Consider the following 13,069-nt stretch of genomic DNA (forward strand, 5'->3'; position numbering starts at 1 on the left):
GTGGAGAGTTGCATAGGAATCAAGGTCTCGTTCAGGCTGGACACAGTGAAATGGACGAATATATGTGATTATTGAGGATTTCATTCTAAAATTCTCTAACTAAATAATTGCCATAAATGTCAGGTTGTTAGAATGGAGTATTTTGAACATTTTGTAAAGTTTAAATTTTTTAACCGCTTTCATCTTGGTGATCAGCCATAGAACCTAGCCGAACCTAATACTTTTAGTACACAAAAAATTTTACACCGACGAAACAACAGCAACAAGAATTCCAATTAGATACAATTTTGACTACTGAAGCTAGCAAAAGCAGTTGCAAATCCTTGCAGCATTTAATTTGCTCTTCTACATGTCAAGCAAAATACATTTACACATACTCATCTGCTTAGCACATAAAATGACACACTGGGAGTTTGCGTTAATAAAGTGACACATTTGCGTGGCATGTGTTGCCCGCAAGCACGCAATAGCGTCGCAATATTACAACTGCTCAGCTGTGAGTGCATCAGCTTGCCGCACTAACGCTTTTCCGTTTCACCGTTGTTGCAATGTCGCAGCTAAAATTGCTACTCTTTAACCATGCAACATGCTAAAGTACTGGCATGCGGATAATATGCTTAAGTATATAGATACTTCCTGCTGCCACACATATCCTTCCTGCCAGTATGAACTTGCATGCAATTTTATTTTCAAGTGATTTTTTCTATTTCATTTTACTTTTTCTTTCATTTAACAAATTTTTTTATATTTTTTTGCTTTGCTTTGGTTTGCTTTGTGTTCGGTGAAACGTTGGCTTGTTGGATTACTGCTTTGTTGCATGACACTGCAAGCAGAAATGAGAACATGCCAGTGCCAATGACATGCGTGTTGTTGTTGGAGGCATAGTTTGTGGCTAAAAAGTGCATAAACGCGGTAGGTGTGATATGTCGGTCATTTAGGGAGTGTAGAATGATTTGCATAAAATTGTTTGATTGCAATATTTTACCTCGGCTTTGTTGAAAGTTTTCAATAGTAGCTGATAATTTAAATTTCCATAAGTTAGCGGAAATAACTCGTAATTTTATTTATATAATTTCTCCATGCTTTTTCAAATCATAGGCATGATCTCATCATTAACCAAATTAACTTCATTACTAACCTCTATTTTGTTCGCGCCTTGATCTCCGAAGTGTTATAATATACCCATATTTAATCTATGGAGACGATGAAGAAGTATAATAATCCATAAAATTGACTTTGAAGGTCATAAATTTTACGTATGGTCTTATGAATTATACCACAATATGAAGAATGACTACTGTCTCTGCCAACTACAGTACTCTAAACCACAATCCTCCAATGAGAACAGCAATATTCTTTAAGCCAACTCAGCGCTTGGTATAATTTTTATAACAATGATTTCAACACAATCAACTTCTTCTAAGTATAAGAATATCACGTCTTCCTTCGAACACTTGATTTTATATTGCGACATGTATATAGCTTAATGATCTTGCCTTTCTCTTAATGTTTTCTTAATGTTATGAGCAGGATGTTAGCTAATATAATAAGCCAGATTCTTCGATATTAATCTCCTCAAAACTCGTACAAAATATTATGCACTGTGCAACCTTAGTGAATACACCTATTTGTCAAAACACCCTCGTATAGGAAATGCCTCCGTGTATACATAGTTGCTTACGACTTAGGGCGTGCACCGAAATGCACTAGCTCCTCTATACTGTAGCTGACAGCACATGTTCACTGTTCCCCTGCTATGTCGACATGACACGCAGACATGCCCTAGAAGGTGTATGCACATAGTCGGCTTTCCTTGCTTAGAGTGCTCTGACATGCATTTTTTTTTTTTGAGAGCTTTCGGCCGAGAAATATGTGCATACATATGTATAGCTCAGGTGTTACAATGATGTCGCCATTGTTACTTTCTCCTGGCCTTCGCTTGCGACCTAGTCCGCTGACCGGCTATATTTTGTTTGCTTGCATTTGCCTTTTTTTTCTGTAGCTTAATTATGAGTCTCCATTGCAAATTATTTCAACAATACAGCTGGCAAAGCCTGTCACTTTAAACTATTTATGACGAGGCATGGCAGCAAAGCCACATTATGGATATATATTTGCCGACAAACTTGCAGCTTGTGTATTCTTAAGGCACTCCTTGGCTTTGGTTGCATGCAAAAAGTAAATTTTGTCGCAAAAAGATTTAGGTGTAAATTGAACTACACCTTCATTGACACTCTTATGTATGTAAGGAGTAAAATACTAAAGCAGTAAGGAGTGGACAGAGTGTGAAAATGTTGATAAACGGATTCAGTATTAGTATCACTTGGAAGTAAAACTAATATAGCCAATGCTATAAGAAGACTGTCTCAAAACTGATCAGAATTGGTTCAAATCAAGCGAATACTTCTCTATATTCTATATTACAAATTAATATAAATGTTAGAGCGCAGAAAATGTACCGGACTGGACCAGCTGTTGCTTTGAAAAGAAGTGTGAGAATTATCAGCATTTGATAGACCCTGTGTAAAAGAACTTAGTGAATATGAGAAAAAACAAATATTTTTGATTTTGCTCTAAAATTCATAATAACACAGATGAACCCAACGTTTTTTTGTAAGCTGAGGTAGTAACTATTTATGTAGTTCCCAAGAGCTAACTCGACCAATTTTATAAGACTTTGATAGCCGTCTTTTGAGCATAAGTATATCCAAAAATTCTTTGACAATATTAAGCTTAAAGGGAAAAATGATGAGTGTCATCGCATTACGGTACAGTGAAAATCCAGATCATTCTACGGACTGCTAAGATACAGGTAGAAATGAAGCCGTGCATGACTTAGTAAAGTACTATTAATTCACCTTTGAAGATCCAGAGCTTTCTATGTATTCCTAGGATAATCTTTATATATCACCCGAGTTTAATACAGGGAGAAATAACTTAGTAAAGACTATGCATCCACCTTTGAAGATGCACATTCTTTTACAGTGCCTGAGACTAGCTGCTTAACATCGTAGTTACTAGAGAATAGAAATTCTACACTAGATTAGGTTAATCGATTAAATGAAACATTCCCCAGAAATGGTTCAGAAATAAAAGAGATCGTTAATGATTTGGGCGGCAAAAAATAATTACGTTGATGTAGCTGTAGCGATCTATGCTGTCTATTAAGCCGAAATTTTGCCTTTGTCTCGAACACTTAATCGAGGATTCGAAAATTCGGAGCTCATATTAAGTGCATCTGCTTAAAACAGGATAGATCAAGTGCTCTTTTTTTGGTATTATCTACAGTCGACTATCTGATCGATTGCCAAGAAAGAAGCAGATATATTTTTGGACTTGAGGATAGCTTCAGTATATTTTTTCAGAGGTATATTAAGGATTATATAAGTCCTATTTTATAAGTATTAATTTTCGAATATTTTTTCTTTTTATATATTTTGAAGGCATTGAATATCTAACACCTATAGAATGACTAGAAATTTTAAGCTTCAATTAAACGTTCTTATTGTCAAATATTAATATATTTATGGGTTAACGATTTGTATTTTGCAAACTAACGCTTTTTCAGCACGAAACCGTAAAACTTCAAGTTGACAAATAAAGACACACTCGTCTTCTACTTTTATCACCTGTCTCCAACTTCCACTACTTAGCATATATAGTATTATATTTTGAGACGATTTATAGCGCCTGCTGACCGCACTTCCGCTGCGGAAACTAATTGTTGTGCATGACTTTTGTTCTTACTTATTCGTAACACGTGCATATATATGATAACAAGTATGTGCACATATGTGTTCGTGTGTTTCTGCAGGCGCATATACATGTTGAAATAAGCCTTGTTATTTTCTTAACAGAAATGTCACGAATTATTTTGGTCGCATATTTCCAATGCGTGCGTGTGTGTGTGTGTGTTTGTGCTGCTCTAGAATGTCATTGACACAATTCTTAACTGATTTATGTGTAAAGTTAGGCATTTGCCGTCAACGTTGGGTGATAAAGTATTTGCAAAGTAGGCTAAGTATGGTTGTTGTAATGTTGTGAGTTGAAATTGTTTTGGTTTAAATAGCAGAAACAGATAGTTTTTTGATATTAATGTATGTAATAAAGCCTTTCTTATTTTAAACTGAGTCTGTTATGATCATTTACACGAAGTTGAAACTTTTATATTAAGTTTACCATGAAGTTTGTAACACCTAGAACAAAATGTGGGCGACACTATAAGGCATATACATAAGGGTGGAAACACACAAAAAAATTTTTTTTTTTGCTTAGAATGGGGTAAAATCTTTATATTATGAAAAAAAAAAAATTTTTGGACAAAAAAAAAATTTTTTAACAACTAGAGGCGGCGCTTTCAGTTTTAAAGAAAATTTCGAGTTAAAATTTTTCTTGGACAAAAAACACAAATTTTTGGTTTAAACTCTTCACGTTTATATAAAATATACCGAATGCGACGGTTTTTGACTCAAATTTTATTTTAACGCTTAAGGAAAGCATGTGGTCATTTAAGACTTTTTTTATAATGACCACAAAAAAATTTTTTAAGTTGATAAATTTTAATTGACCAGAAAGCGGACTCTCCACAGCTTCTAGAACACTTATCAAAAAAATTTTACGAAATAAAAATTTTAACTCCCAATTTTACTTTAAAACTGAGTGCGCCGCCTCTTGGTGTTAAAAAAAATTTCTTTTTTTTCGCTCCACCCTAATATATGTACATGTATGACATATCAGCGTGCTAAGCTAAGTCGATTTAGCCGCGACCGTCTGTATATACATTAGTCCCTCAGTTTTCCAGATATAGATCTGAAACTTTGCTGACGCCTTTTTCTCCACAAGAACTCATCCACAAGATATTCATTTGTTGGAATCGTCGATATCGGGCCACTATAGCACATAGCTGCCATACAAACTGAACGATAAAAATCATGCCCTTATATGGAAAACTTCTTTATCTAACAAATTATCTTTACGAAATGTGGCGTTGATACCTGTCCAAAGCAACGCTACAATCTCTAAATAAATTGCTGAGGTTCGACCATTTCAGAATATAGCTACCATAAGAACTGATCGTTAAAAATCATGATAAATATGTTTTTATACCCATTTATGTTTTAAAAAATGGACCTGAGATATATATTTACCATTTTTTCTTGTTTTTAAAAGAACTTTGTGAAATTATCTTTTAACGATAAACATTTTCAGGGAAATATAGTCGACAGGGTATTTTCAGAGCAATTGCAGTGAGTTGAAGGCCTCAGACATAAAGTAAAATATTCCAAACGTGAAAGTACTGTTATTTCAGTTCCTGGCACCATCGAGATTTGGATTCGAGTAGATTACTACTTACAGTTACTACAGAAATTTGAGGTGGATACATTTGCCTTAGACCACACCAGGCCTATACACGAATGAATATAGTTTATATTGTAAACTTACGCAACTCTAGAAGCATGAAAGCCATGTGGATCCTTCAGATTAGAGAACATATATATTTTCAAATAGTCAACCTTAAGTAAAAATTTTAGAGTAAATTGTTTTATGAATAATATACAAAGCTTAAGTTCAATTTACTACGCAGTGGTGACTTAAAGTTGTTGACCCCTTCTATAATCAGAAAATCTAAAGACACACGCTTAAACTAGGACGAGGAGCTATAAATATATTTTATAGGCTGACAAGCCTTAGGTATGGCGGGATTCACGCAATTAACAAAAAAATCTCCATTCTTCTCTTAGAGTTCCAACCTTAACTAAAAGACTAACGTCTCTTTCTCAGAAACAAAAAGTAGCTTGTTGGAACGAGTTTTTCCTGGGTTTGGAAACCCACGAAGCTTCAAGCAACTTGAAACCAGCTTCGATAATAAACTAGGCGGAAATTATATTGGAAAAAAAATCCATATTTTTATTCAAAAAAAATTATTTTATTGTTACGCCAAAGACTTTGCATACCATGCAGTAGTTTTTAGGCAATAGTCGTATGTACCATGAGTAGATAATTGCGAAAATAACAACTTTTTTGTTCGCACTTTTTCATCAATTGTTTTTACTACTTTCTCATTTAAGTTTTTTGTTTCTCTAATACGCTTTAGCAGTTTTGCCAATTCATTCTCTCGATAAACACTACCAATTCAATCATTGTCAGCCACGCTTGACAACACACATCACTCATACGCCACAACGCACCAATAGCCGACATCAAACACCGAGCAATAAGACTTAAGCCAAGCGAATGACCGTATAATATATTCAACTGCAATCAGTGCAGATTGCGCATCAATCAATCAAGCACACCTGTTACACACCGCCTTGAACCAGAGCTGACCTGCAGGACAATTAATTTGCACACATTTGCATTTGGCACGAATTCAATTTACATAACCAATTTGTTTAACTGTTTTACTACTGTTTTGCTGTTGGCTGCCACTCAAGCCACACAGGCATATGTGGCATAGTGCAAAACTGCAACGAATGCGAGTTGCGAATCAAAGTCTCTGAAGATATTGTGATCGTATAATAACTGTCAGCTATAATAATAATATCCAATTAAAATTCAACTGCAATTCAGCAAAATAAAATCACAGCAGAATTGACCATATGCAGTGCACCTTTGTTTTCGCCACGTCTATGGTCTTCAGCATGTCGCTTAAAGCCAAATTTATGCAAACAGTTATGACATTCTGTGTTGTCTTCTTTAGTTGTGACTGTGGCAAGCAAAGTGCAGTGTCTGTTTTTTAATGCGGCCTTTGCTGCAAGACGACGCTGCACTGTTTATGGTACTAATATTGCGTGTTTGGTGTGACAGTTATACACACAGGTGGTGTGTGGCACACTATTTGTTATTATATATGTGCGTGTAAAGGTTTCTTTTCATTTTCCACGTGAAACCATAAAGTTTTATGAGCGCAAATGCAAGCGGTCTGCTTATAAATTACCCGCTTTTAATGCGGCACGCGTACACTTTTACTTGGCGCTATTGCAGTATGATGCAAACATGCGCTCAGACAGTCTTCACACACATGTATATATATTTGTATATAGCCGCGTGCTCAAGACGGCAAAGAGGTTAGGTGGCTGTCAAGTATAAGCTCGTATAGTGGGAAATATTTTTCCGTAATGACATCTTTATTCAAAGTGAAGGAGTGGTGACATAAAGCAAGAATTTAAAAAGTTTAATATTACGATACTATAATGCGATAAGAATTTTGAATTTTGAATTTTGAAAATTAAAACCAAACAAATTGGAGCTTTAATTTAAAAAGATAAAAAACAGAAAAATTATTAAAGAATTGGATATCGTAAAAATTGAAATATACGCAGTGAGTGTCAAACGTTTGGAACGAGTAAAAAAACAATAGTATTTATGGTATTTATAGGTCAAACTTTGTGGAATAATAGCGGTATTCTTTCAAATAATCACATTTCTAAACAAAAATACTAGAAACGAAAACTTTGGCAAGGACGTTAAGATATGAGATATCGTCATTTGTGAAATTACTCAATATGGTGTGGTACGTATGTGTTTGTTGTTGTTTTTGCGGCAGAAAAAAATTCTAAAAATAATAATAAACGTAAACTTCGGTTGCACCGCAGCTGGAATGCACTATACAATTGAAAAAAGTTTCCATACAAGAGCTTGACTTTGATCAGTCAGTTTGTATGATAGCTATATGCTATAGTGGTCCCAACTAAAAAAATTATACAGATATTGTAGTAAAGCTTAACATGATAATCCATGCGAAATTTCGTAAAGATCTCTAGTCAAATGACACATTTTTTCTAACAAGAACTTGATGCCGATCATTCAGTTTGTATGGCAATTATATGTTATAGTAGTTCAATACCAGCAGTTTCGAAAAATCTGTAGTTTCTTGGGGTAAAAAGAACGTGTGCAAAATTTCAGATTGATATATAAAAAAATGAGAGACTAGTTCGCGTATATACAAGTATTGACAGACAGACGAATATGGCTAAATCGACTTAGCTCGTTAAGCTGATTATATATGCACCGATGTTTCTTTCTGAATGTTAGAAGCTTCGTGGAAAACTTAACCACTGTTGAGGGTGTAAAAGTATAAGAAAGGCTTCTGTGTGAACAATACTTGAGCGGATTAAAGAACTTAGAACTCATAGAACTTACTTTATTGGGACATATGGGTATATTAGATACCATACTACTAAGATCATTTCAGCGAAACTCGTTGGAAGTTTTGTTTTTCCATACTAGAAATATTTCACCTAAAAAGATGATAATCTCGATTCGTTCTGTGCTATTTCCCTCTTTTCCGTACATCAAATATTTGTCGTACTTACTTGTGTCACAAGTCTTTTTTTTATTGCTGACCATTGAAATAAAGGAATTTTTTGTTCGCCTTTGATGTTGATAGCACAAAAAATTTTACATTCCAATTGGAAGTTGGGAAAACTATGAATTATGAACCGAAATGGAATTTCATTTCGATTTTTTCGTCAGCGCACACGTTTTGCTGAAAAACTTAGCTCGAATCTTTAGAATCTTGAGGAAGCAAAAAGCACAAGAAAAGCATCTAACTATGTATTACGAAACGTTAAATGTGGTTTGTAACTGAAGCAACACACGCACACAAACCAACAATCTCATACACATATTAGCATACATATTAATATATACACTTATGTATAGGTAGTATATACACCACGTTCCGCGCACTCGTAGCATTGTCTGGCATTAAGAGAAATCGTGACTAATTTCTTGCGATAGCATGGTAGCATGAGGCCATGCGAAGCGCGCAACTCAATGCGCCACATTACTTTACAATGCAACGTGCAACGCGCGTCCTAGATTATGCTTCGACGCTTGCTCAACATGCATGTATGTATATATGTTTGTGTATGCACTTTCTCCACTTTCGCTGCAGTCATTAAGGAAGACGTGGAATTCCATATGCAATGTACTAGCAGCAGCAATACATAAAACGCAGCTATGGCGCACAGGCACGTCTATATAATGGGGTAATACAATTAAAGTTTACTGCAGCTCACTTACATAAAAGAATAATGCAAAATGTTTTAAAGTAAAAATGGCAATTTCTTATTATGCTTTTACTTTAATGTCTCGCTTATGGACCAGTGTAGATAATTTTTGAAAAAAAAATATTAAATCATAATTGGATGAAATGAATAAATACAGTATGTTTGGAACATAAAAAGGTAACACCAACTTTCCAGAAAGAAAAAAATGTTTAATATTTACAAGATGAAAATAAAAAACCCAAAAACTTGGTTATTTGAATTTTTCACATAAATTTTAAGGTTATGTGAAAAATGTTTATATACAAGAGTTATAGAGCTTTTAATTATTTACAACATTGTCATATAACTTTTTTCTATAGTACACGTAGTTTTGCCGTAAATCGTTAAACCGTTTTAAACCCTTAAAAATTCAACCATGCTCACCTCTTTATTTTCCAGTGTTCTTTAGTGTTTATTATTTTATCTTTCGTTTCCAATGGGTTTCAATCTACTGTGAGGTTCTTTCTTCCTTTTATTAAATCACATTTTCTATCAAAAATACTAAAAACGGGTACTTTAACAGTGACGTTAAGCTATGAGATATAGTCGTTTAAGGAATTACACGATATGCTGTGGTACATAAAAATAATATCATCTTCTATTAGCAAATCCAGTAATCAAGTTTTATAACTTTATTAATCTAACGAAGTCTAAACGACAGTGCCCAACTCCAAAAATTGCTTTTGTACACTCTTGATTACACACCTAATATCGAAAGGTATAATTATCTTCCATACCTATCATTACGCTATTTCGCCATCAATAATCAATTCATTTCTTTTCAATATTGTATAATTAATCTCATTTCGCTAATTTCGTCTTTTTTGCTACTCGCCATACTTAATTAACAGTTATTGTAACAAAATGTAATTGTTAATTTTTAATCAAAGTAGTTTCCACTTACCTGCTTCCATTCGACTTTATCGATGCCATCCTCACCTGCCATCTCAATGGGTGGTCGCAAAATGGAGACATACTGTGCGCCAAAAGTAAACAATCAAGTATCAGTGGTTGAGTAACATGAATATAGATGAAGTGTGGTGAACAAAGGCATGTGTTGAAGCATGCACCGGAAGCGTATCGGAAAAGGATGTGGCGCGAGTTGAAAGCGGCAACCAGACAATTTGCGTGAAAGAAATGGTAGACAAGTAAATTATTAGTAAATTACAGAGATTAAAAGTAGAAAGATAGAATAAATAGTTAAATAAGAGTTGTTGGTGAAAATAAGGTGAATAGATAGTTAGATTACGTTGGTTTCTGTCTTAATATATCGTTCGCTTACTAGGTGAAATATATTGCGAGAAAGCGATAAAGAAATTGGCTTCCAACCACAGCTGAGAGAGAAGGTGAGATAAAAAAATAGAGAGAGGAAGATAGAATAGAGAGATAGAAGCTTCCAGCCACAGCTGAAAGTATAAGACAGAGAGAGTGTGAAAAAAAGAGCGTGGCTTCTAACCACAGCTGTTTTATTGCAATTGTGGCAGGAGACTTTAGGCAGTTAGCCTAAGCTAAAACGTCATTAACCGTAAACTAACAAATTTCAAGACCTCAAGACTACTTCACTATAATTCTATCCGACACTCGACAATCGACATTCAGTCATTTTAATTCAACATCCTCAGAGTTGAATGATTTGTATAATATCTCTCGATAGCAAAAAAAGGGTACTGAAAGGTCTGTTGGACTAGTAAAATGCAGTACATGAGAAATACTAGTGGTAACAAGTAATTAGCTGAGCACTGTTCCTCTCCCTTGAAATATCAAATCTCTACTCCGAAAAGAGATTAAAGCCAAATAATGCTTTTTACTTTTACGAAAATCAGTCAGCCGTTCATTTCTCAAAACTTTTTGTTTGCGAAAATAAAAAAAATAAAGAAAAACCATTTACCCGCGTAAACATCAGTAAAAACGTCAGTCTTCCTCACTTCAGTATAAAAACAATTACAATTTGTATCAATTTCAGCAGAAAAAAGTTAACAAAGTAGCAGAAAACTCTTCCCAATGCATTTTAAATGAGTATTTGATTGCTTTCGCTTACTCAACCACGTTGAAGTCGGATGTCACTCACTATACACGAGTGCAATGCACAACAACACCACGATAACCAGTTCGCGTTGCAGTTCATATAATTGCCACCCTCTTGTTCTCACTTTATTTTTTATACTCTTATCCATTGGCATGTTCGTACAACATTACTTGGTTGGCATTTAAGTCGAGTTTAGTTAATTTGCTCATTTTATTTCCGTATTAAATGTTTGCATGCCGAAGCTAGTTAGGTTTTCACGTTTTTCATTCAATTTAACGGTTATGCGACAACTGCATGTGGTGTGGACTAACTGACGTTAAATAGTTAACAAAATGCAACAGTGAGAAGATACACTTATATTTCTATCTATCATAGAAGTCTTAAGTATATTGGGTTTTAAGGTAGGGCTATAAATAGTAATATTATTTAAAAAAGGGTTTTAAAATTTTTTTTATTAAGAATATTCAAGAAATGAATCAGGACGGAATCTTGAGAAATTTCTCGTAAATTAAAGATTCAAAAAAGTGTGAGATATATTGAAATTAGTAGTAAGACAAAGTTGCGTAACATGTTTTCAATTCTATTATTGATAACTCACAAATAATTCGAAAAGTCGGTTTTTGTACCAAAAAAACACTCGGTAAAAATTCCGTTCAAATTCGTCCCTGCCTATCAGCGATCTCAGCATTATTACCGTATACGTAGGTTGGTTTTTATATTTCGGGATTTGGCAACCCTAGTGTTGCAGTCTGGCAACTCACAACTTAATCGTAAAGTTTGACATTTTTGATGTTGTACATACTAAGTACGTTTTGACATAACAGCGCTATTTGTGTTGTTAAAATATGCAACTCCGCAAAAAATTATATTATTTATTATTATTATTTTTTTTTTAAACCTTTGACGTGCATTAACTCAGCCACACTGCATAGATGAACTTTATTAAATTTTTGGCGATGAGGCTCCATTAAGGACCTGTGCAGAGAACGTATAATAACTTTCTCTATGTCATACAAACTGACCGATTAAAATAAAGTTTTTTAAGGGCACCTTTTGTGTTTGTGAAGGGTATTATAGCTTCGGTGCCAACGAAATTAACATTTTCTTCTTGTTTTAATAACTGTTTTTTCTGTTTTTAATAATTTCAATAATTATTTCCAGGCAACCCAAAATTTATACGCCAAATATGCTGATTATGATAAAAATAAAAAATAAAAATATACAAAAATGCCAGATTACGCTCCCAGCAACATAACGGCTGGAGAAATTAATTTTCATTTTCGCTTTAACAGCTTAAATACTCATTATTAAAAGTTTATACAAATAAATTTTTCACAGAACACAGCAGCTGAAGTCATGAGTAGTAAAATACGTTGTATTTAACATTTAATTTCGCAACTATAAAAACACATAATTGGCATGTCCGAAACAGGTGCAATTTTATACGTACATACGAATACTATGTAATAACATGCAGACTGCAGTGTCCAATTAGCTGCTCCTTTGCAATGCATTAAATTATCACGCATACCCAGTGGTGTGCCACTACTAAGTGGGATATGAAACGTATTAACTCTTACGTTAAGTAGTTGTCACATGTCATTAACATTTTCGTAAGTTTTTCCTCACTCTCTCCCTCGCCCGCACTCGCTCATCTTTCTTTCTTCGGCCTGAAACCCACAACTGAGCAATTACAACACTTTAAAATGAACAACATGCCATTTACGCTTTGCCTTCGACGCATTGTCAACCATATCTTTTATCTTATCTGTGTTAATTGAAGCCGAGTAATTGACATGGCAATGCCAGCGAGTTCATTAAGCCACTGGCAGGTAGCAATAAAATGCAAAAAGACGCCATTAATCGAGTAGCTTTAATAATATAAACGACAGGACAGCGCCGCAGTGGCAAATACGGTTGTGTATTGAAAGCTTTCGTTGGGATAACACGAGTATTTAATGCGAAAGCAAAAGCAGCAAAGATGAGAAAA

At 34.4% G+C, this 13,069-nt stretch overlaps 1 protein-coding gene across 4 annotated transcripts in view; it reads right to left on the reverse strand.

Annotated features, from left to right (window-relative positions):
* rdgC (retinal degeneration C) overlaps nucleotides 1-13,069 on the reverse strand; it is a 119,087-nt gene that overhangs the window by 10,797 nt on the left and 95,221 nt on the right. For all 4 annotated transcript variants that reach the window (XM_036358084.2, XM_036358082.2, XM_036358085.2 and 1 more), the window contains one exon: nucleotides 9,958-10,029. In XM_036358084.2, the coding sequence (XP_036213977.2) occupies nucleotides 9,958-10,029 (72 nt within the window). The remainder of the gene's footprint in view (nucleotides 1-9,957; nucleotides 10,030-13,069) is intronic.

Source organism: Bactrocera oleae, chromosome 6 (assembly GCF_042242935.1).
Source record: "Bactrocera oleae isolate idBacOlea1 chromosome 6, idBacOlea1, whole genome shotgun sequence".
NCBI lineage: Eukaryota > Metazoa > Arthropoda > Insecta > Diptera > Tephritidae > Bactrocera > Bactrocera oleae.